The 25,118-nt window shown below is 37.9% G+C and overlaps 2 protein-coding genes across 3 annotated transcripts; one reads left to right on the top strand and one right to left on the bottom strand.

Annotated features, from left to right (window-relative positions):
- Positions 1-5,552: 5,552 nt before the first annotated feature.
- On the bottom strand, positions 5,553-7,539 carry LOC147868962 (uncharacterized). Its single transcript, XM_087325203.1, has one exon. The coding sequence runs from the start codon at positions 7,423-7,425 to the stop codon at positions 5,782-5,784; it is 1,644 nt and encodes a 547-aa protein (XP_087181329.1). The 5' UTR covers positions 7,426-7,539; the 3' UTR covers positions 5,553-5,781.
- A 9,899-nt stretch (positions 7,540-17,438) lies between these two features.
- Positions 17,439-19,134, top strand: LOC147868961 (uncharacterized). 2 transcript variants are annotated; one of them, XR_015530304.1, is made up of 2 exons: positions 17,439-17,665; positions 18,540-19,134. XR_015530304.1 is itself a non-coding variant. In XM_087325208.1 (2 exons), exons 1-2 carry the CDS (start codon positions 17,446-17,448, stop codon positions 18,926-18,928), a joined length of 330 nt encoding a protein of 109 aa, XP_087181334.1. In that variant the 5' UTR covers positions 17,439-17,445; the 3' UTR covers positions 18,929-19,134. The 2 variants fall into 2 exon arrangements, 1 of the variants encoding a protein (XP_087181334.1); XM_087325208.1 differs by having other exon boundaries at positions 18,819-19,134.
- The last annotated feature ends 5,984 nt before the right edge of the window (positions 19,135-25,118 follow it).

Genomic DNA, 25,118 nt, shown 5'->3' with positions numbered 1-25,118 from the left:
CTTATGTACAAGTTGGCTTTCGAAAACATCATAGCACCATTCATCACCTTGTCATCCTTCCAGTATTTATGGAAGAAAGTTGCATTGGAGGTAAAGATTTATATTGTTGCTTCGTAGACTTTAAGAAAGCTTTTGATATGGTACCTCGTGAGCATCTTTGGAGGTGAATGGAAGAACTCAAGGTGCCAAGTGAATATATGCTTGCAATCTCCCAAATATATGAGAATGTTATATGTTGTGTGTGTATGAGCAATAAACTTTCAAATTTTTTCAATAACACTATTGTTGTTAAGTAAGGATGCCCACTCTCACCAACTCTATTTGGTCTATGCATTGATGAATGGGAAGACATGGTTGCCAAGTTTGTAAAAGGAAGGTGTTGAAGAAGTTGCAATTGGGAATGTTTACATTATGCTTTTGTTATATGTAGATGATGTAGTGCCTTTTGCAAATACTTTAGGAGATGCGCAAAAGCTTATGAAGGCATTGGAAAAATTTTGCATGCATATTAAATTAAGTGTCAATAGCTCTAAAACTAAGATTATGCTTATGAACAGCCAAAAAAAAGATAAGCTATGCATCATGTACAATAATGAGCCAATTGAATGTGTGGAATGCTTCAAATATCTTGACCTTGAAGTTCCTTCAAATCATAGATGGAATGAATGTGCTACACATCACTTAGAGGCAGGAAAGCGAGCATATTATGCATTTGAGAACACATGCAATCATGGAGATATTAAGTGTTGGGTCCTCAAGAAATGCCTTTTCGACACTTTGGTGACACCGATACTTCTCTATGGGGTGGTAGCATCCCTAAATCTACTTGGAAAGAGTTTGAAAATATCCAAAAACATTTTATTACAAAGTTTTTACAAGTTAAGAAACAAACGCCATACATCCTCCTCCTCCTTGAGACGGGATCACTTCCCATTAAGATCAGGGCCATGGAAAGGGTTGTTGAGTACATGCTTAAGGTTAAAAAAAGCCCCTCGCATCGATCTCCTAGAATCACATGGGAAGCAAGCAAAAAGATTCAAAAGACGCATAAAAGCAAAAACAATTGTTCCGGTTGGATGCAAGATATGAAAAAGTGGTTTGGTAGATGGGATGCAACACATTTGCTTCATGATGCATCACTAGATTCCTCTATAAATGAGGCCTTTTTGTAATGCTAATGTATCATGACATGGGGAAAATGTAGACGGTCATGCTTCACACATTATACTACACATGTTGCATGTCATTACAAAACCATATTCTTCGCGGAATAGGAAAACTGTACACATTGATACAGGTTAGAGCCCATTCTGTTGGCTTCCATTCAAACCATTTCTTCCATGAGACTTAGCTCACATGCATTGTGATGTGCGATGGGGCGTTGGGGCACAAGTGATGAGAGTGGTCGACTATGTACACTTTTCCCTAAACAAGTTCGAGAGTCTGAGTATCACACTTTGATACAATGCCCTGCCTTTGATCATATTCAACCATGCTTTCCACACATCTTCGACCAAGCCCAATCCTTGCACAAATTTGTCTCACAACCACAATATGCACTCTCAATTACAACATTCATTGGTAAAGTTCTTGAACATCGAGAGTCGCTACTCACTTTCACACGTATCACGTGAAATGTAAATTTTTTGGTTTCATAGGTCATATTTGACCTCCGAATACGATAATACAATCTATCTATCTATCTATCTATCTCCCTCATGTCCACCTGATCTCCATTGAGCAACCTTACCAACTAAACTACATCCATCGAGGCTCTCTCTCTCTCTCTCTCCCCCATTGTCAAAAATTCATTCGGGTTCCCCACATCAAAGAAATAGAACTTTTATTTGCAAGTAAGTATTCGTTCATCTCAAATAGGGTGTATTCATCAAAGTTCTCAACATCGAGGATACGAAATTTTTATCCTCTTCGATAAGATTGATGAAGAGACTTGATAAGTAAATTGTATCTATTTACTACCTTCAATAGTAGTGAAATTTGAGGTTGGATATTCTAGCATGAGACACTCTTCAAGTTCCACCAAGAGCAATGAGTCTCATGTTCATTGTTGAAATGATCAACACCCTTGACCATTACCTCATTCTCAAGTTCGAATCCCATTCCTCCACCTCAACCAATGGATATCGGCCTTGGCTTGAATCACACAACTAAATCACGATTTCCCACAAAGGCTGATGAAACTCTTACCTTGGAGAGGTACACTTGTAAGAGTCAGTACCGAGTTTCACAAGGTCACCTTCGTCTTGATGGGATAACTGAGGGATTGGGGGGACGTCACTCCCCAATGGCAAAGACCACATATATATCAACACATAAAAGCACTTACCTCTCCACTCCATGCAACAATTGAAGCCTCAAATGCTTCTTAAGTAGATATAAAATTGAAGCCTCAAAGGAAACAGGTAGTCAGAATCTTAATTAATGCTAAGCAAAATTAAAGAGGAAAAGAAGGAAAAAATGATGCTAATCCACATGCCCACCCCCTAGTGAAGGTAAGAGAAAGATCCAAGTCCCCCCCCTTGTGTCCCATACCACCGTGTATGGACATGGATCATATATTGGGTTTCAAGAAGAATGAGGCACATGTGAGTTGTCTGGCACCATAGGATTGAGATAACTAAATCCTCACCCTTCATCCTTACAAAGTAACCCACAACTAGGGTTATGGTTATGCTCGTAACAGAGGCAATTAGTAGATGTAAATGGGAGAATGAGAACCAAAAGGTCACTCCAACGTTAGAGCAACCAAATGCCTTTTTTTTACATGCCCTTTTATATCGGCGCAAACCCTAAAGGGTTCCTTTTCACATTACAATCCCATTGACATTAACTATACCTATTAAATAGTAGTTCCCAACAATTTACAATATGCCATGTTTCTTATATACATTTAGATTCAAGTTCTTCCTCTCATATTGTCGGTCCCTAACTGATTTGTCTCTTTTGTGAATTGATGCCCCAAATCCCTTGCTTGCATGTACCCTTTACAAGAAATTTTTATGTCTACACCAATGTCCATCCCTACTCCCACAACAATTATTGTTATGGTAGTTCTGCTTGCTCTAAAGTTTCTTAGTGGTACACCACAAGAGACCATGTTTTCCATGTTGATGTATCCTTATCATGTCATACACAACACACATCCTTATGTTGATGTGTGTAGTGTTTTTATTTTGTTTTGTTTGTTCATCTTTGTAACTTTCCTTGATTATCCACCTCTTGGTCTAGAGAGTCGACAATTCCACCCACAAAAGCATGATTCGTAGTGGAAGGAAATCTTCATAACCACACCTCACCCACCTAGTGTGCCCCTCCTCCCGACATAGATCTCGCGAGTGAAAGGACCTAGGGCCAAGGATATTAATGTACAAGGGAATTATGAAAGGCAACTTTGAAGTTTTTTCTACCCTGTCCTCAATCTCCTCATGTCTATGTTAAACCTTTTCGTTTTCACAACTCTCTGTCTCATTGTAATCTTGCTTAATGAACTCATCAACACTTAAGTATCACATATAAAGTGTTTTCCTTGTACTTTTTTATGTGATTAAGCATTTTAAACAAGATGAACGTGTCTTGGTTATTCATTAGTATAAAGTGTGGTTAATTTAAGGTTTGCTTTAGTAGTTAGCATTAAGTGTTATTAAGCTTAAAAATGGCACACGTGCCTACAAGTGTCGCCAATATTAGGGTAAACACTAGTTTGACCTCCTCTTAGGGTCATGGTTGGACATCTAGTGTGCACCACACTATAGGAATATCACAAAAGAAGAACATGTAAAGCATGTGTACATAATGAATCCATGACATTAAACATGTTGGCATATTATTCATCAATTGAGAACATGTTAGGTGCCACATATTTTTGCATGAAGGAAATCTAAATATTTTCTTGATACTTTATAGTTGTAGTTATACAATTGAAGTCTTTGTTACTATACCATTGAATTCTCTATTACTTATATGTTAATAAATGGAATTATTTGGTGCTTGGAATTTACACTTGCATGTGCTATTTATGATACAATTTGAATTGAGACAAAAAATGACCTTTTACCACATCTTGCAAATGTTTCTCCTCTTTGGAATCACACATCGTGTGATGCCCTTTTGCAACATACAATGTGCAAAATGCTTGGGAAATTCTAGATCCAAGCTAAAGCACTTAATCATTTCCCAATGAATAAAGTGCAATTTAGTTCACACCGTCCTTCAAATACATAAACTTGAAAGTTGATGTCAAGCTCTCAGGATTTCCAAATTATGTGTGGAGAAGTTATATTCTTCTAACGTTTATAGATGACTTTGCTCAAATGTCTTCTAGATTCACATCATTCCTTGTCCACTTATGTTAAATAGAGCTTAGGTCATTTGCATGATTTGACATTTATGGAAGCCTCATTCATTCGATGCCATCCACACAAAGAAGCGTATGTCATTGGTCATGCTTTACGAGTGCTTTATTGCTTCCAATTCTCATATCCTAGTGTTTCTCTGGCATGCACTTGATATTGCCTAGGTGATGAAAATGAGAGAAATTGGGAAGGCACAACAACCAAAAGTGGTCAAACTATATGGCATGCACTTGACGTTGCCTAGGCAATGAAAAGTAGAGAAATTAGGAAGACACAAGAACAAAAAAAGTGGTGAAATTGAAACTTCGCCCAATTTTGCTAATGAGGTCTCTATTTTCTATTGTACGCCATTTTTCTCTAAACTAATGATGCCTAATGGCAATATGAACTTCTGACATGTAATTCATACAATGCAACGCCTCTCCCCTTTAATATGTATCAAGGACATGTTAAGAACCCATACAAATGGAAAAAGTTATGGAAAAAATGTTAAGAACCCATACAATTTAAGGGTTCACCAGAGAGACTATGAACAAGAGAAAGAAGAAGCTCCTTCAGTTAGGGAAAAAGTTACCCCAGCTTACAAAGTCAACTCAAGGGCCTCGATGGAACTATAAAGTCCCATGGATCCTTTCTTGAATATCAGTGAATCACAGCAGAGTGCAACAACAAATTTCAATACCTTTTACAAAGTTCTATCTTCGGTCTTAGGATTATAGTATATCATTGTACATGGAAAATTGTAAGCTTTTTGGGCACACAAGCTTACGTTGTAGCATTTACATGTCTTTTTTTAATACTACTGAGGAAAATCTTTGAAGAAAAAAAAAACCATACAGATATGAGAAGCCATCAAGAAGGCTCCAACCATCCAATACAAACAATATTGGTAGAACATCAATTATATAATTTTTGTCACAATTTATAGAGACAACTGTGTCTTGGCATTTACTAAATTTTCTTATATCCAATATCTGGTGATGAAAACTAGCATGAATTGTATGGTGGATATTAGATCACTTAAAACACGTTTTGCAAGGGAAATGATGTCTATTGGCTTGTAACATTTAAAGATCCCCCCTCTATAAATATGTACATATAGCATAGGAGACTTTGGGTGCGACTACGATGATGAATTATAGCACCGTGACTTGTTGGTGAATGTTGGGATAACTTTAATGTTTACAAACTCAACCTTAATGTTTACAAACTCCCATCAACAGACTTGATTAACTACGAGGATAAGTTATATTGATGAATAATGGATGGGAGCATCCAACAAAAAGGAAATGAGACATGTATGTTTTAAGATCTTCGAAATATTGAAGCATTTTACAACATATAACATTTACAGAAGCATGGGGGGGAGTGAGAGTAATGTATGTATGTATGTATGTATGTATGTATGTCATTGGGAATAATAGTAATGGACCTTGGGCCCTAACTTCTGGCCTCTGTCTTGAGTTGTTTGGTGTAACGAAGGCAAGAAATCGGCGAGCTTCCGTCCACTCTTGTCGGAGTCGGAGGACGCCGCCTTTTCCGATCGCGGGGATGCAGGCTTCAACGTCAATTGCGGCTTCACAAATCCTGCAGGCGCCCCCGCCGCCGCCGCCGCCAGGAATTTGGCGACGTCTGATGGCTTATAGTCCAGATCAGGCCGCCGCCTGCCATCATCATTGGTGTGCAGGACGTAGTGATAGTGGTGGTGATGGTGATGGTGAATGTGGAGATGATCTGCTTCCTCCACGATCTGTTGCTCCACATCCACCTTCTCGTAAAGCAAGACATCGGGTATCGGCTCCTGATCAGGGAGCGACAACACCCCGGCATGCCTCACCTGTGAATTACGGTGGCCATGATGCCGTCTTGGTCTGCTATGGTGATCCGCATCTTTCGACAAACCATGGCGCCGCCGCCTCCGCCTCCGCCGTCGGGTATGACTGTTGTCAGCGCCGTCATCTCCGTCAGACGATTGGGAGGGGCGTCGGCTGCTATGGACGTCCTCAGGGCGAATCTCGTCCTCATCATCTGATGTTTGCCGATAACTGCTGTGCTGTCCTTCTTTCTGAGAGTAGTGGCGGGGCTTGGGAGGGTCAGCAGACTGCTGCTGCTGGTAGCTACTGTAGCGCTCGCTATGGCGTTCGAAGCTGTGGTAGTCCGGCTCAGAGTGGTGATGGTGGTTATGGAGGCGCGACGAGTGGTGGAAGGAATTGGAGAGGCTGTGGAAGGAGTGGGAGATGTGGTTATGGAAAGCTCTGGATAAGCTGTGAAGCGAAACCACGTTGAGGTTAGAACCGCCGCCGCCGCCGCCGCCGCTAGCGGGGCGAGGTTTCGCCACCAAATTGGCGGCGGCGGCGCTACAACTAGTGAAATGGGCGAGGTGGCCATACCTGCTGCTCTGCTGGGGATGGCGAGGAGGCCGTTGATGGCGATGGCGGGTGCGATGAGAGGCTTCTGTGGTGGTAGCAGCAGCTGCTGCTGCAGGCGGAGGGTTAGGGTTAGGGTTAGGGTTAGGTTTAGGGTTGGGGTTGAGAATGTCGAGTAGTGGAGGTGGTGGTGGCATGGGTGGTAGTAGGGAGGTGGGATGTAAAATGGACGAGCAGGATGGCTCATGGGGTTGGGCGGAGTCGGAAGGCCGTCGATCTTCTTCTTCTTCATCGGATAGTGATGGTGGTGGGGGGGGGACGGCTGTGCAGCCGAGGTCGATGGTGTTGGACATGGCCACCAGCTCGAAGGAGTCGAAGAGAGAGCTCCCACAATCCCAATTCGGGCGGAGGCCGTCTTTCATCGACTCCTCCTTCTCCTCCTCGTAGTAGTGCTCATCTTGGGGCGGGGGGATGGTCCGCTTAGCAATAGCGGCCTCCAGGAGGAAGCGGGAGGGCGGGCGGGGTCCTCCACATTTCAGACCAGGGGAGATATTATTGCCATTGCCATGGAACGCGCTCGACCGCCCGATGGAGGGGGCCAGGGAGGCAGCGCTTCTCTGATACCACGCCCACGCGGCGGCTTTTGAGCGCGCCAACCGCTCGCCTTCGCCCTCCGCCGCGATCATAGTAAGGAGGAGGAGGAGGAGGAGGAGGAGGCACTACTACTACACTACCTACTACCTACTATCTACTACTACACCACTACACTACTCTTAACCACACAAAATACACACAACCCCCCCCCTCCCCTTGGAACTAAAGTAAGTAATGGAAAACCTTCATACTAAGGAGGAGGAGGAGGCCTATGAAGGAAAAAGGAAGAAAACTTGCAAGGAAGAAGAAGAAGAAGAAATGGTGGTGGTGGTGGACTCTTTTGTTGCATCCATTTCCCTTCCATTCCATAGTCATTCTTCCTCTCACATACATCGTGTGGGCCTCCCCTTTCTTCTTCTTTTCTTGTGGCTATATTCTTTCCCCTTATTCTCTTAAAACTAAATATCCATCCTTTCAATACCAGCCACTATCCTCTTCCTCCTTCTCATCTTAATCATCGCCCATTCATCATTCCAATGTACCAAGAGTCATCCATCCATCGTCCTTCTCTAGAAACACAACATTATCATTTTGGACTCCTCTTCTTGTAGTTTTTGTACCATCCCCCCGGGCATCCCAAACAATCAACCAATCTTCTTCTGTAGTTTTTTTACCATTCCCAACAATCCATTGTCTTTTTCCTTCCTCTTCCCCACCACCACCAGCTTACCAAACTCTCCCCATAGATAGGTAGTCTTCTTGTGTGCCTTTTGATCGAGATACATTTTTATGCCTCCCGTGGATCCACACTCTCATCGAATTACCACACCGTTATCTACATCAATACGGAGGAATGCTATGAAGGAACAACTCAATGATGAAGTGGATGGATGTCCTACACTACCCTTTTTATCTTTGATCGTTCTTCGTGTATGTATTGCATGTCATTCGAGAGCCATCCTTTAATGCCAATGTCAAAAAGTGATGTGTGGGTAAGTATGGGCTAGTAGCCAAATATTGGGGGACCACCTTTCATGACTTAATACATCTTTTATAAAAAGTCCATCATCCTCCCTTCCTTTGCATAGGCCACTTCGTGATGTACACACATTTATCGTCCCCTCTTGCAAGATGGAGCTATTATCTCAAGAGAGCCACGCGTCTCATTCTTTAACATCTCCTTCACTTAATTCTCGATTAAGTCGACTTATCTCTTTACCTTCAATAATATAGTGCTATTGATAATATATTTGTCATAGTCAATAAATGGAGCACTGTATTATGGATTGTTTGGTCCAATATAAGATGTACGAATTTCAATACCTTTTTCTCTATTTATGAAGTATTATTATGTGTAAGCAAAATCCTTGTCCACCACTGGATGATACATGGATACAAGGAGACAAAATTTGGCAATTCTTCTCTAGTATTGTGATGAATCTTGTGTTTCTTTTGTTTCTTTGTGGGAGTAACACGTTCCAATAATAATATGCATGCATTCAAACTTCATTTTTAAAGCCAAATTTATATTAATCTAAGCTCCTAATGATTTAGAGCAACCTCAAGCAACATGTGCAAATTTTTGAGTAACTAAGAAATCACATGTTACCTTGTTTAAACATTTTTTTTATCTTTTTGTGCATAAACATTCACTCTCTAAATATAATTATTTCACTACGAGACCTCACCACGAATTCTATTCTTAATGAATTCCTGATAACATTTTGTGTGCACTACCTAGTACCATTGTCAAGTAAGATAAACTAGAACCTTTTCTGTGTTCCCAAGAAATTATTTGAATATTACAAACACTCGAGGTTCTTGTGGTTCCTTTTCACCTAAAGATATCTCACTATCTCCATGATAAATTGATGCATGCTTTTCATCTCTCTCCATATTATTGTGAGTAAACTCGTATAAGTTTATACATAGTGACATTTTTGCTATTGTCATGAGGGTTAAAGTAAATGTATATCATGGTGGGTCATATAGAACTTTTCATCGTATTACATGATTTGGATATGTCCAAGAGTTCTTGTAACATTGAGAAATGTGTGGCTAGTAGAAGAGATTACAAGTCTTGAAATTTGTTTGTGGTTGCTTACAAGATGCGACAAGGATTTGGCATCAAAATTTTAATAAAATGGGAAATGGACAATTTCAAACATGTTTACTCGTTGATATCACTTTTTAGGATGTCAATATCATATTAACTACTTATTTGAGTCAATGCAAGACATTGTGCCCTATTGCAAATGAGAGATGGATGGCTCAACTCATTTATAACCGTTTTAATTAGACATCAAATGTATTAAAACAAGAAGTAGTAGTAAAGCATGGATTCTATATTTATAATGACCTTTATAATATATGTGTCCGAGGTTACATTCACTATGAAAAACATCCATGTTTTATGTTATAAACTATCATTTAACTCCCTAATGTGGATTAAGAAATTCAAATTTCAAGTAGGTCACATGTCCCAAAGTTGCCATGACTCTTTGACCTCAACACGTGCATGCTCAATGACAAAGGTTGCCCAATTTGATCTAACCAACATGGCTTAAGAGATTCAATTTTCAAGGTAGTCACTAGTCCCAACATTGTCTTCACTCTCAAGCCTTTATGCTTGCATGCCTAGTACCAAGGTTGTCCAATTTTGTTTACCCATTCAAACCCTAAAAGTTGAAGATGGTATTTGGAACCTCCCTTGTAGCCAACTTTGATCAATTTTCAAAGTAACTTAGAAAATAAGGATTTGTGAATTTTTCCATGATCAAAACTAGTTTACACATGTCACCGAGAAAAATGGTTTTATTTCTACACAAAAGTTTTCTCAGTGTCATAGTAACCATATAAACTGAAATTACTTTTTCCCATGATCGAAACTAGTTCACAATGATCACCAAAAAATTTAAACCCCCTTTTATAACAAAATAAAAAGATAATTGCAAATCAAACTTTTCCTCTTAAAATTGACTTTGCAAATAATACTTTTGGGCCAAGTTAGGGCTCTCTATCTCATAAATTGTCAGTGCCATGGGATTTGCATCTCACTTACAGCTAATGAATTTAAGTTTTCTTTTAGATGACATCTCTTCGTCTTGGTCGTCATCTCACGACCAATGACACCATTTAGCGTTAAGTATCAAGTCATTATATGCTTGTAGTCTCTAGAATATATGATAATGTATCACATCATATGTGATTAAATTGATTGCCTTGAACAACTTTGTCAGCCCAAGTACCATCTACTAACACATGCTCCGATTTCAATTATGCTTCCCCACATTTTAGGCTTCATGAAATACTAAATTCTAATGTTAAGTTTTCACAGTGCAAAAATAAGACATATCATAATTATTTATTAAAAACCCCATAACTATGAAAGATGATATTATCCACATGTAAAAAGTGTAACTACACAAGCTGTTGTAAATTGTAATGATATTTTTACATGTATGACATGACCTATTCATTAGTTAGTTAAGATTCTACTTTTTTTGTTTTTCGTAAATAAAGTTTTATTAATTATGAAATTTAAAAAAACAACTACAAATAACTAAAGATAGACGACCATGGAATCTCAATCAAGATCCAATACACTTTAAGAATACATGTGACGAAAAAGCCAATACAAAAGGCGAATATGATGCCTCATATTATTGTCAACAATCCAATTCATCTATCCTTCATACCCTTCCAATTGATCAACAAAAGTTTATATGCTAAGTGAAGTTGTCACAAGTGATGAATAAACCAATATATTGTGCACACCTGGCTGTGATTGGAGAGAGAGAGAGAGAGAGAGAGAGAGAGAGAGAGAGCCAATAGAACAAAATAAAATATATTTTTATTGTCCATGAGGAGGCCAATTTTGACTTATGGGACCAAATCAAGAAAGCGTATTGAATGTAAATTGCTTCCTAAGAAAGGGTTATGACTTTGTAATAGAAATTCTCTTTTGCTATAAAAACTCATGTGAAAATAATGCACACACATGTGTTCACCCTTCTTATGTGGAAATTTGAGCATGTCACATAAATAATCATGCCCATGTAGTGAGTCATTGTACTTCTCGTGAAATAACTTATACTAGGATTTTATTCCATACCATTTATCCTCGACTAGGATTGCATTGCATACCTTGTTGTCGATTGCATAGATAAAATATATTTTTAACATTCATGGGAGATTTTTTTTGGGAAAAAAAAAAAAACATTCATGGGAGACTAATTGCGATCTATGAGAGAGGCCTAACCAACAATGGCAAGGATCAAACTTGTATTCACTAAAATTATTACTTTAATGCTATGACGCAAACGACCAAGCCAACAACTAGAGGGAGGGAGACAATTTGGGTTGCCCCCTCGCATGGTAACCATGCAATATTTTAGGAATATGATACTTCTACACATATTCCATGAGACATTCATTGATCAAATTTATGTTCTTGCTAAGTCTTCAAATTATCATTGTGATCAAACCTTTGAAGCATGCACACTAACTAAACTAATCAATTTTTGTTTCATGTGGTGCATCAATGGCTACAAACATCAATAGACATAAAATTGAAGAGAGAGTTGGGTTTGATCTTATTCATCTTGGAAAACCCTCTTTCACATGCAACTACATTATAGTGGCTAAACAAGAAGCATCCCTCAAACCTTCAATATACATAGAAATATATTGCTCCCATTTGTCACATTTGTGATAAAATTTCCAAGACTCGCTCATATTTTTTTTCTCTATAAATCTTCTACCCTCTTAATAAAAGTTCATCTTTCTTCTTTAGGGTCTTCTTGATCGACCAATGAATCCTTCCCAATACGATGGCATAAGACTTGTATTCTTTTCTTGCACACCAATATTATGCAATAATCTTGGGAATGATTCATTGTTTGCCTAAATATTTATAGTAGCACACTGAACCAAAGAACTTTGCAGCTTCAGATATATTAAAGTCATTCCTAAAACAATCACATAGTGTAGAATCCAAAATCTTATACGATTTTGACATAAATTGATCATATGAGCATTTTCCATGTCATACATTTTATGCATATTCACCCAGTAACCTTTATATGTTGAACCCAAATGTAGTTGATGTTGATATTGAAAGCCTTCAATGTTGATAAGTGTCATGAACTCACTATCATTAATTACCTTTGTCATGAAAGAGTTAATATGAAATACATCTACAACACTCTCAAAGTAACATCCCAAAAACAAAACAGAAGTGCACCTTACAATGAGACAATATTGATTCGATGTTGTTCTAATTACTTACATCATAGAGTTTTTTAGTATCAAGAACTTAAAAGTCGAGAAAGAATAAAAAGTTTGGTACATATTACATGTATTTATGATATGCTATTTATTTCTAAATAGTGAGAATTGCTAGTAGCTAGGAATTCATAGTAGGCTGTAGCCTGTAGCAGATTACAATCATTACATTATCCTTAAATACATTACCAATTATGCCATAAATTATATTACTTAATTGGATGTGCACTTCAAAGAATTTAAGATGTCATTTGACTCTATCAAATGCCTTCTTAAAAGGGTGGTAAGTTGTAACCAAACATATATACAAAATAACATAGTCCTCGGACCTCAAGATTTGAACTCATAACTTCTTTAAAGGACACCATTACCTTGATATCATAACTAATCATTATTATTTTCTTATTACTATGAGATATTGTCACCTAGCAAACTATTTAGCATAAATGATATCATAACTAATAATTATTATTTTCTTATTATTATGAGATATTATCACCTAGCAAGCTATTTAGCATAAATGATATCATAACTAATAATAATAATTTTCTTTTTATTATGAGATATTGTCACCTATCAAGCTATTTAGCATAAATGCCAAGTGGCGATCATACAAGACTATGAGGTGGCAATCATGCAATTGTCTAACCAACGTAATCTTTTCATTCTTCATAATACACATTGCCATGAACATCATGGTGTCACTTGAACTTGAACCCAAGACCTTGTAATACATACTCGAAAACCCAACCACTAAACTAGCCTAATCTCATATAATATAATAAAAACTATTTTTTGTAATATATTGATTATTGTAAAAACTCTGGAACATTCTAGAATATCCTAGAACGTCTTAGAACATTCTAGAAATCTCTAGGCTATTCTATAGGAGCCTATAAATAGAGACGTACATGTCTTCTCAAATAAATTCGAATCAACACTAGTCTTAAGCTCGTATAACCTATCTTGTATCAAGTTCCTCTTATTCTCATTCTATCTTAATACAACCTTTCTTCTAGACTTATCATTTCGTTCCTTTCTTCTTGTGTTCTCTTCACATCCTTCTTCCATCACTCTATCTTTTACTTTTGGTTTTGACACACACACACACTCTCTCTCTCTCTCTCTCTTCTTTCTTATTCTCTTGTTTGATTACATGTTGTTCTTGACTATAACTAAACAATTGGAATAGGGAAAATCTATTCTTTATTTTGTTTTTTTTCTCTCGAGGAACTCCTCGCCCTATCTCGTTAGTATAACCATCAATACCGACGAAGAGTATATATGTGTTCGTATAGATCTAGAATGCCTAATAACTAGGTCATGATCATGGAGCTCCAAGAGAATCATACGCTTCTCAAGGATTTACAACAAATGAACATCGAGAAAGCTCAACAACATGAGCGATTAGCTTAGAGAGTTCACCAATGTGAAGCGGCATTAGTAGCTTTGCAACAACAAGCTTTGAGAGAGTAAAGCTCCCCAAACAAACCCAAGATAAGTCTTCCAATGAAGTTTGATACTACTTGGTCACAAATTTGAGAATTCCTAAAGTAGGATTGTTTCATGTTGTGAAAACATCGCACCAAAAATTCAATGGATGCAACACAAGGAGGGTTGATTAGGACTGTAATGATTGGTACAACCATGTTAGAGTCTAACTAAACATTTAACCAGACCATAATAAAGGAAATAGGGGTGCAAGACTGCACTAACAACTGCTAGCAATGGTCTGAGACAGATTTGAACATCCTTGATGTTCCATTCTATTGAGCGTTGATGTGAGTCATACCTTGTGTTCTGCAAAGGTTTCACATGCTTAGCTATTAAGAGCCATAGCCACTCTAACTTAGTCTTAATATAAGTAAAGCCTCCTCTAATAAGAAAGCAACTATCTTTATTATGTAGGTAGAAACCCAAGGCTTTGGTATGTTTACACAAGACTTGACTACTAGTATGAAGTGGTCAAGTTATACTACACTTAATGGTTATATCACATTGTAGGATTGTAATTCAATTCATAACCTTGTGCCTTTCCAAATTAACCCACATGTACTCATTAGAAATACATTAGAGAAAACTATGGAAAACTTATCTCATGATATGTTGTGGTTATACATGTGATAAACGCTAACTTGGTTGGTGCCATTACTAGAGAAAAGGTCTCCTGGACTAAAGAAATTTGGCGAGTTTCCTAAGGAATTTAAAGCTTATTTTGAAGATATGGATAAAATGAGAAACATTATCAATAAGATTGATGGTTACAACTAAGTGATCTCCCAACCTCGGTGTTATAAACACAACTTTAGGTCCAAATGGGAAGGCTAGTTTATCATAAATAAATAGACGAGGGATGACCATTAACCTAAGATTTGATGCAACCTAGCATGGTCAACAACGTGTAGGCGCCTACATAGTGGTCAAGAGGCCTTTGGCTTAGGAGATAAACATGGAACTAACTACTTCATTTTATGGTCTCCTTGGGAAAGCATGTGTATCAAGGCACCTATCATCTGACCTAAGCCAAGTTGCATCTCTAGACCAGATGTAGTGGTATGAGACGCCATTGGGGTTTAGGGAATCATCTTAAGTCCTTTGCTTGAGGGTGGCCGGGAGGAACGATGTACTAATTTATTATTTATTTCCAATAATATCACCTAAACAGAAGACTTGGGCTATGCAAGTAATTTTTGCCTTTATACATGTGACATCCCTCGGAACAAAAATGTATTAATGGATGAATTTCAACAAAGCCTCCATAATGATGTGGAGGATATGCTTCTCACATTTTATGAATAGTATAAATCATTTACAAATGTGATCAATCGAGTTGTAAGATGTGACAACAATCTAGTCAATCAAAGTTTTAATTGTTAACAATGGTTTCATCCCATATTAGAGCAAATATATACGTTGATGACAACATTATTATCATTTAGAACTATCCAAGCCTCTATCCCTATTCCAATAGATGGCCCCATTCAAATGGATCTTGATGCAACATGTCAAAGGCCCTTGACAAAAGTTGAAAAGCAACGACATCGAGCAAATCATCTATTGCATACTATGGGAACCTAGTACATATAGAGATAAATATTCATAATCAATCTTGTTGAGATCGGATCGTAGATCTATGAGGAAGATGAACAAAAATAGACAATGCGAAAGTAGAAAATAACGAAAAACGCAAAACGCAAAATGCAAAACACACATAACACAATATTTTGCGTGGAAACCCTAAACAAGGGAAAACCATGGGCAATAGAGAATGACTACTATGACAGAGATATACAAAGGAAAAAATAGGTTACAACACTTTGTCGGTACATAGTGTATCAGTCATGCAGGGCTCTTGGCGTCTAGTCTCACACAACAGTTATGGCACCGCACACTCAAGCGCTCTTGCGTCACACTCTCTGTTACACTATACACACAATTGTCTTCTGTGCACATTCGCTGCTACACTCTATACAGAAAACTCTTCATTATGTTTTGTACCCACTCAAATAAGTTTTGCCCTAACTTTTCATATTTATAGGAGGGAGGAAGTTATTCTTATTAATATTACTACTACTAATAATAGTCTTTACTCAGCCGACAAATCGACTAGCCGACCCCTTTGTCGACTATCAAGTCGGCTTGACTAGTCGGCCTTGTCTTTGACTTAGGTCATCTACTTCCCTAAGTTATTGACTCTCCACATCGACTCTTCTTTGTCTTTGACCGTCGGCTCCTCCTTGACCCGACTAGTCGACTATTCTTTGTCTTTGACTGTCGGCTCTTCCTTGTCCCGACCAGTCGGCTCCTCCCATAGGGGGGACATAGCTGTAACAAATCCAACTGTAAGGTTAATAAAGTGTGTGCTAATGGTAAATGTGGGCTTGATGCTCCAATTACATCGATCAATCCCAATAGCCCTAAAATTCCATAGGTTAGAAGTTCTTAGTCAACTAGACGAGGCGTTAATTTGACTTCGTACAAACTCTAATAGATATTTTCATCACTTAAAAAATGTGTCGCTATAGAGTTCTCACCAATTGAGTCTTGACAACTTTTACCGTAATGATGGGGATAACTAGTCCCTTTATATAGCTCAATACATAAGGCTTCGAGAAAACCACTTGTTTCCAAGTGTCGAATTGGTTTGTACAAGTTTGTCCCAAATCCAGGATAACTAGTTTCCAAACTCCTACCCTTAAACAGTCAAAACAAGATATAGAATTTGTTTGTAATGTTATAGGCATAACATTGCACTCCCAAATAGTTACATTATGATTATCCTATCGATCTTCAACCAAGGAAAGACACACCGTGGGGACTAAATTATAACCTATCACCATTATAGCTCAATGTTCTTCAATAATATATTGTTGAATTTTTGGCAAGTGGATCGGTGGATCACCAATCTTCTTTGTAAAAAAGAAGATGTATCACTTAAAGAAACTCACATCTTGAAACATGTATGTTTTGCAAAGTATGAGTGGGGGGAGCCAAATGTGTTACAAAGCTAAATCTTTTCAGGTGGGTATAACCTTAATTCAATTTTGTTTGGGCAATGAGTGGAAGATTGCGTTTCCCACTCAATATGGTCGTGGCCGTTGGTCTCACAAATGCACAAACAAATTTGCTTAACATATGGCCGGCTATACTTTTATGGGACTTCTCATACGTATTCACCATCATTCATCTAGATGAGATTATGGTCTTTTACAAATTACAATACATACTCAAGAGGAGCAAGTTGAGTTGGAAGGTACATATATATTTATATTGGATCGAGGGAAGGTGCATACAATTTCTAAAGCTATTTATATTTATATGGATCCATGTGTGATGTCAAATGGTTTTTGGGGTTTGAAGTCTGCACTGCAAATTCATTAAGAATTAGTTTACATAGAAGAAGAATCAACCATTTCCATGCCAGATTTCAAAGTCTAATTCAGGCATTCGGTAACAACTCCTCCTTCAAGATCCCTGTCAATCCCCCCCTCGAACCTCGCCATATCTGGCAAGCGGCAGAGAAAGGCTTTGAAGAAGTGGCTGCGGGTATGCTCTTCTTCTTCTCTTCTGAAACAACATCTTCTTTTCTGCAAATTTAATTTGTGTTGTTTTTGTTGTTGTTCTTCTTGTTCTTCTTGCGATTGGCCTCCTTCTCTGTGTGTTCTTGCCCTCCTCCTCCTCCTCCTCCTCCTCCTCCTGTAGGTACCCGTTTTTGTTTCTATTTTGTTGCATTCTTTCCGTTTGAGGTCGAGCTCTAATAAAGGATCATTTGGAAAAGAAGCCCGCTATATAATATATTCTTCTCCATCTCTTGTACAATTTTTGCTCACATTTGCTGTAGGTATGCATTACTATATTCGTTGTTCTTTCTAGTACGGTGTCCATTTTACTACGTTCCTTTTCTTTTGATGCTGATCCTGGGGATGCCATATCTTATTGATTGTTTCTTCTTTTACTGTTTTTCTTCTGATTTGTGAAAGTTTCGTTTCATGAACTAAACTTAGCTGAGGTTCTGCAACTTTTGAGTTGAATAGCTGGAAATAGAGTAATGGTTTAGAGTACTTAGGTACTCATAACATTAAATGTTGCGACTTTAGAATTCATTTTGGATGAGCGGTAGAAGATACAATAAATCTTCATCTATGCTTTGGAATTGGTGACGAGAGAGTCGATACTAGGACGTCATATATTTCAACAATACAGTTCATTGTTGATGACTAATAGATGACCTTTGCCATGTTAACATGACTATAACCAATAGATATAGCCAATGATGTAGATAAGCCGATATCACTACGTTATTATTGACAGGGGGCGTGCTATATAGGTCCCTCAGTCCAGATTCCACTAATAGATATAGCCAATGATGTAGATTAGCCGATATCACTATGTTATTATTGACAGGGGGCATGCTATATAGGTCCCTCGGTCCAGATTCCAGCCGGGAATTTCATCCATTTTATTTGATGATCATTTACTACAACATCTTGTACATGCTATGCATGAACTTAGTGAACAAAGGTATACTCACTGAGATATATGTGGTTATGTGGGATGCACTTCATAAACTTTGAAAAACCAAAATGACCATTCCATGTTATGATCAGAAGGACAAGGGAATAAAACAAATTAACATCCCATATTATGTTGAAAACAGATATTTTAATGTTTTTTTGGCCTTTTATTATTCTTGAATCAGCCATGTTTACTCACACGAGCTTTGAAAGGAGATTTTGTATCTTCATCCATCTGGAGGTACCAACACCTGAGCCTCTGTATTTTGGTATGCCTCACAATGGACAAAGATAAGGCCAATTACGACATTCAAAGTTCTCGATAAAGGGCTCACCTGAAAGGCTTTTTTCTCCCTTCCCAAATTGTCTCATAAGTGTGGCAGATTACAGATGATACAAAGCCCATTCGATACTTTGGCATGCATTGTATCGCTCAACTTATTTTATCATCTCTTACACACATTGTCATATGCTTACTAAATTTGGAAGCCCAAAATAATTTAATCTATCTCCCCCCCAATCTGAGTCTGACCAACCAATTAGTTGGCTAGAGGGATTTGTCCATCCTTGCACAAGTGTGGTTGACTCAAATTGTGTGGCGGAGTAAGTAAACGCATAATTTTGAGTATGCTTCAAGTATCTTAGTAATCTTTTGAGCGCGATCCAATGCTTTGGTCCTGGATTAGCCATGCAACGAGAAAGAAAACCGGCGGCAAAGCAAATATCGGGACGTGTGCAACTTACTAGATATCTTATACACCCAAGGATTTGTTTATAGGGTACATCCTTCATTTTAGAAATTTCTCGTTTATTTTTGGGAGAATCATCATTTGAAAGTTTACATGGAGAGGTAAGAGGAGTACTAATAGGTTTATTATGAAGCATATCAAATATTTGGAGAATAGAATTAATATAGTCTGATTGTGATAATGAGATGATATGATTTGTTCTATTTTGAGTTACTTTGATGCCTAGAAAATGTGTCATAGGGCCTTAATCGGTGATAGGAAAGACATATGTGAGTTCCTTCTTTGCAATAGCTAGATCATATTTAGAATTAAAGATCAAGGGCAAATCATCAACATCTTAATCTCCATGAATAAAAGTCGTTTGTACATCCAAGTGATGCAACTCTAGATCATGTTGAGCGGCAAGAGCAACGAGCATTCGAAAACCACATATTTTTAGCGTTGGACTAAATGTATCTTGAAAATCAATGCCTGGTACTTGAGAAAATCCTCGAGCAACAACACGAGTCTTGAAACGAATTGGATTACCATTACTATCTCGCTTTATGCGTAAGACCCATTTCGAACCAATTATTTGACGATCTTTTGGAGGATCAACGAGGGTCCACATACCATTTTTAAGTAAAGCCTTCATTTCTTCTTCCATAGCGTTTCTCCATTTGATAAAATCTGATCCGGAAAGTGCATCTTTGGCCGATAGATTTGTGTCATCATTAAGGGTTGGAATATCTTCTTCTTGTATATAACCTTCATGGTTCAAGTCCACAAAATGTGCTTCCATTTGATCAAGTTGTTCATAAATACTATTTAGAGATCTATACTTTGGAGGAGAGGTTGGTGGAGAAGTTGGTGATGAAGCTTGGAATGAAGGATTAGGAGAGGGAGGGGAGAAGATAACATTATTTGTATTGTTAGAGGGAGTTAAACAATTTGTATTTAAAGGAGTATGAGGAAGAGAATCATCTAGAGATTGGAATGAGGGAAGATGAGAAGAAGAATGAGTTGGTTGAGTAGGATTGATCTTTGCCTTGTGATTAGATGGAAGAGCAACACAAATAGTGGAAGTAGAGGATGACCCAATGTTGGTTCCTTCAATATGAGAGCTATTAATATTAGAGATGGTTCAGGAAGGTGGTTGTAAGTGGGTAGGGGTAGGTAATAAAGGAGGTAGATTAGAACAGAGTGAAGAAGAAACCTTTATAGAAAGCCCATTTTCTTGAAATATCACATTGCGACTAAAGAATATTCTTCACTTTTGTGGATCGTAGAACTTATATGCCTTGTATCCCGAAGCTTCTCCATATCTGATGAAAATTGATTTTGTAGCCCTTGGATATAGCTTATTTCTTTGCACATTTGGCACAAAAGCATAAGCATCACAACCAAAAATACGAAGCTTATTTAAGTTAGGTTTGTGACCATGCCATAGCTCATAAGGGGTTTGGAGCCCCAAACCTATGAAATCCTCGATTTTGAATATAGCAAGCGGTGCCAACCAATTCCTCCCAAAATTGAGGCGATAAGTGAGCAAATTGTAACATACTTCGAGCCATATTGAGAAGTGATCTATTCTTCCTTTTAGATACACCATTTTGTTGTGGTGTGTGTGGTGTTGATATTCTATGATGTATGCCTTCATTTTGATATAAAATTTGAAATTCATGAGACATATACTCACCACCACCATCAATTTGAAGACTTTTAATCTTTGATGATGTTTGCACTTCGACTGGAGCCTTGTATTCTTTGAATGCTTGATAAGCTTGACTTTTGTACTTGAGAAAATGCAAGATTGTAAATCGACTAAAGTCATCTATAAAGCTAATGAAAGATTTGGCTCCACTAAGAGAAGGGGTTGGAAAAGCTCCACATAGATCACTATGTACTAATGCAAGAGTGGTAGTGGCTCTAGATCTATGCTTTGGGAAGGGTTGTTGGGGCATTTTCCCAAGGATACAACTTTCACACAAAGAGATGGGCTTGAAAGGTTCTTTTGGCAAACTATGGACTAGATTATTATATTGTAATGTTTTTAGAGCATTGAAATGCATATGACCTAGACAAAAGTGCCAAAGAGAAGAAGGAGAATGAAGATTAGTTAGAGATATAGAAGATTGAATTGGGGTAGAATGATGTGCTCCTAAAATAAGAGATGTAGGAATGCATTTTATGGGATATAAGCCTTCTTCTCGTTTACAACATGTTCTAATAAGTTCTCCAATAGAGGCTTTATGTTTAATAATAGCATGGTTAGGATGAAATTCAATGATAGTACCATTTGTCATTGCTTGACTAACCGATAGCAAATGTTTGGTGATGCAGCCCGGGACATAGAGAACTTCATTGATTGTGAAATGTCTTCCTCTTGTGACTTCAAAAGTAATATCACCCTTGCCAATAGCTTGTTTAGTCCCATTATTTCCAAATCTTACAATGATAGGAGGTTCAACTTCCTTATAGTTACATAACCAATCTTTTCTATTAGTTAAGTGGTTAGTAGCACCAGTGTCAAGATACCAAATGTCTTTTACATTACTTGGATTTGGAGTGGTAGCGGAATGTGATTCGGCAATGAATGCTTGAAGGACATCGTCATACTTGTCACCATTTTGATATCCATCTCCTACGACTTTTTCATCATCCACCTCTTCTTCAACAAGATGGGCGGGCTTGTACACACCTCCACGGTTGATAATTCTTGAAATTTGACTTTGTGCGACAATCTTTGGTTGCATGATTTGTACGTTTGCATATTTTACAATAGGTATTGTTGAACTGCATTCCTCCTTGTTTTGTGTTTTGATCTTTCTTTATCCACGGCTTCGAGCTTTCTCCTCTTTGGGTGAACCTTTTGTTCTTGTATGCTACCATTGCCATACTTGGAGTTGAATTTGAAGACCTTTGTGAACACATTGTTTCCTCCTCTCTAATGTTTGCAAGAAGATCAATTAGTGTTGGAAAATTTCTAGAGTTTTGGGTGGTTTTAAAAGTGAACCACCAGTGAGGAAGAGCACCAAGAAGGAGAATCTTTTGTAATTTATCATGGATTTCTAATCTAGAAGTTAACACATCATCTAATTTCTTTTGCCATATTGATAGAAATTCACCAATTGGTTGTTCGTCAATCATTTTGTAATTAACAAGCGCTTGGAGTGTATGCGCTTGTTGGGCGTTATTTTTCGGTTCGTAGATAGTTTGTAAGTGTTTCCATATTTCTTGAGCTGTCTCCATTTTTCACAATGTTTCTCCATTGCTATCACTTACGTGCATTAGATTTTCCATTCTTGCACACAATTCTTTTTCTTCAAGTTCTTCAAGTTCTTCGCATTTTTCAGGTTTTGTTGATGATCCTGAAATTATGTCCCATACTTTATTATATTTAAAAAGTAATTCTAACCTTGCCTTCCAGATTCGATAATTTGTGTCCTATAATTTCTCGATCGTGAATTTTCATATGTTGAGTTGCGATGACGACATAGATTGTACCATTATTGCAGAGGGTTGTCTGGATCTGCGCACGACAAACACAAAATTGTCATTCGTTATTTGACGATCTTGGACACTATAAATATGATTATTTTTGTATGGGCATGAAAGTTAAATTATGATAAGTGCATGTGTTATGTGATTTAAGAAAGGCATAGACTGTAAGGCTATTAGGTTGTTTGGCTTTAATACCATGTAGGGAAAAGAAGAGAAAGAGCGAAGAAAGAGATATAGAATGAAAAGAGAGAGAGATAGATAGATTATATTATCGTCTTCGGAGGTCAAATATGACCAATGAGACAAAAAATATTACATTTCACGTGATACATGTGAAAGTGAGTAGTGACTCTTGATGTTCAAGAACTTTACCAATGAATGTTGCAATCGAGAGTGCACATTGTGGTTGTGAGAGGATTCATGCAAGGATTGGGCTTGGTCGAAGAGATGTGGAAAGCATGGTCGAATATGATCGAAGGTAGAGCATTGTATCAAAGTGTGATACTTAGACTCGCGAACTTGTTTAGGGCAAAGTGTGCAGAGCTGACCACTCTCTTCACTTGTGCCCCAACACCTTGTTTCACATTGCAATGCATGTGAGTTAAGTCGCATGGAAGCAATGGTTCGAATGGCAGATAACGGTATGGGCTCTAACATGTTTCGATGTGTACAATTTCCCCATTCCGCAAAGAATATGGTTTTGTAGTTAGGTGCAACATGTGTAGTATAATGTGTGAAGCATGAGCCTCCACATTTGTCCCATGTCATGATACATTGGCGTTGCAAAAAAGCCTCATTTACAGAGGAATCTAATGATGCATCATGAAGCAAGTGTCTTGCATCCCATCTACCAAAGCATTTTTCTATATCTTGTATCCAACCGGAACACAAAATTTTGCTTTTATGCGTCTTTTGGATCTTTTTGCTTACTTCCCACACAATTCTAGGAAATCGTTATATTATAGCGCTATATCTATTACATCATTGGTGGTGGCTTTATAAGACCACCACCGATATGGTTACGGAAGCCACCACCAATGATGTAATAGAAATAGCGCAATAATATAATGGCTCTCTCTCTCTCTCTCTCTCTCTTCTTTCTATCTCTCTTTCTTCTCTCTTTCTCTTCTTTTCGCTACATGGTATCAGAGCCAAACGACCTAATAACCTTATAGTCTATGCCTTTCTTAAATCACAAAACACATGCCCTTTTCATAATTTAACTTTCATGCCCATACAAAAAAAATCATATTCATAGTGTCCAAGATTGTCAAGTAACGAAAAACAATTTTGTGTCTGTTGTGCGCTGATCCGGACAACCCTCTGCAAAAAAGGCACAATCTATGTCATCGTCGCAATTGAACATGCAAAAATTCATGATCGAGAAATTATCAGACACAAATTATTGAATTTGGAAGGCAAGATTAGAATTACTTTTTAAATATAATAAAGTATGGGACATAATTTCACGATCGTTGACAAAACCTGAAAAAGGCGAATAACTTGAAGAGTATGAGGAAAAAGACCTATGCGCAAGAATGGAAATTCTAATGCACGTAAGTGATGGCACCAGAAAAACATTGCGAAAAATGGACACGACTCATGAAATGTGGAAGCACTTACAAACTATCTACGAGCCGAAACACGATGCCCAACAAGCGCATACACTTCAAGCGCTTCTTAATTACTCAAAAACCCAAGATTCACTCAAAGAGGAGAAAACTCAAAACCATGGATAAAGAAAGATCAGAACATTAAACAACGAGCAATGCGGTTCAACAACACCTATTGTAAAATATGCAAACGTACAAATCATGCAACCAAAGATTGTCGCACAAAGTCAAATTTCAAGAATTATCAACCGTGGAGGTGTGTACAAGCCCGCCCATCTTGTTGAAGAAGAGGTGGATGATGAAAAAGTCGTAGGAGATGGATATCAAAATGGTGACAAGTATGACGATGTCCTTCAAGCATTCATTGCCGAATCACATTCCGCTACCACTCCAAATCCAAGTAATGTAAAAGACATTTGGTATCTTGACACTGGTGCTACTAACCACTTAACTAATAGAAAAGATTGGTTATGTAACTATAAGGAAGTTGAACCTCCTATCATTGTAAGATTTGGAAATAATGGGACTAAACAAGCTATTGGCAAGGGTGATATTACTTTTGAAGTCACAAGAGGAAGACATTTCACAATCAATGAAGTTCTCTATGTCCCGGGCTGCATCACCAAACATTTGCTATCGG

Source organism: Azolla caroliniana, unplaced genomic scaffold, assembly GCF_043228905.1.
Source record: "Azolla caroliniana isolate FFs.n. ecotype wild unplaced genomic scaffold, voAzoCaro1.0.p SCAF_1, whole genome shotgun sequence".
Taxonomy (NCBI): domain Eukaryota; kingdom Viridiplantae; phylum Streptophyta; class Polypodiopsida; order Salviniales; family Salviniaceae; genus Azolla; species Azolla caroliniana.
Note: the sequence above shows the minus strand (reverse complement) of the source record. Positions and strands in the feature narration are given on the sequence as shown.

Excerpts from the sequence above, each read along its gene's own strand:
- LOC147868962 (XM_087325203.1), bottom strand. The coding sequence starts at position 7,425 with ATGATCGCGGCGGAGGGCGAAGGCGAGCGGTTGGCGCGCTCAAAAGCC.
- LOC147868961 (XM_087325208.1), top strand. The coding sequence starts at position 17,446 with ATGTGTGATGTCAAATGGTTTTTGGGGTTTGAAGTCTGCACTGCAAAT. Across the intron at positions 17,666-18,818 it reads CTTTGAAGAAGTGGCTGCGG|CCATGTTTACTCACACGAGC; the intron begins GTATGCTCTTCT and ends TTCTTGAATCAG.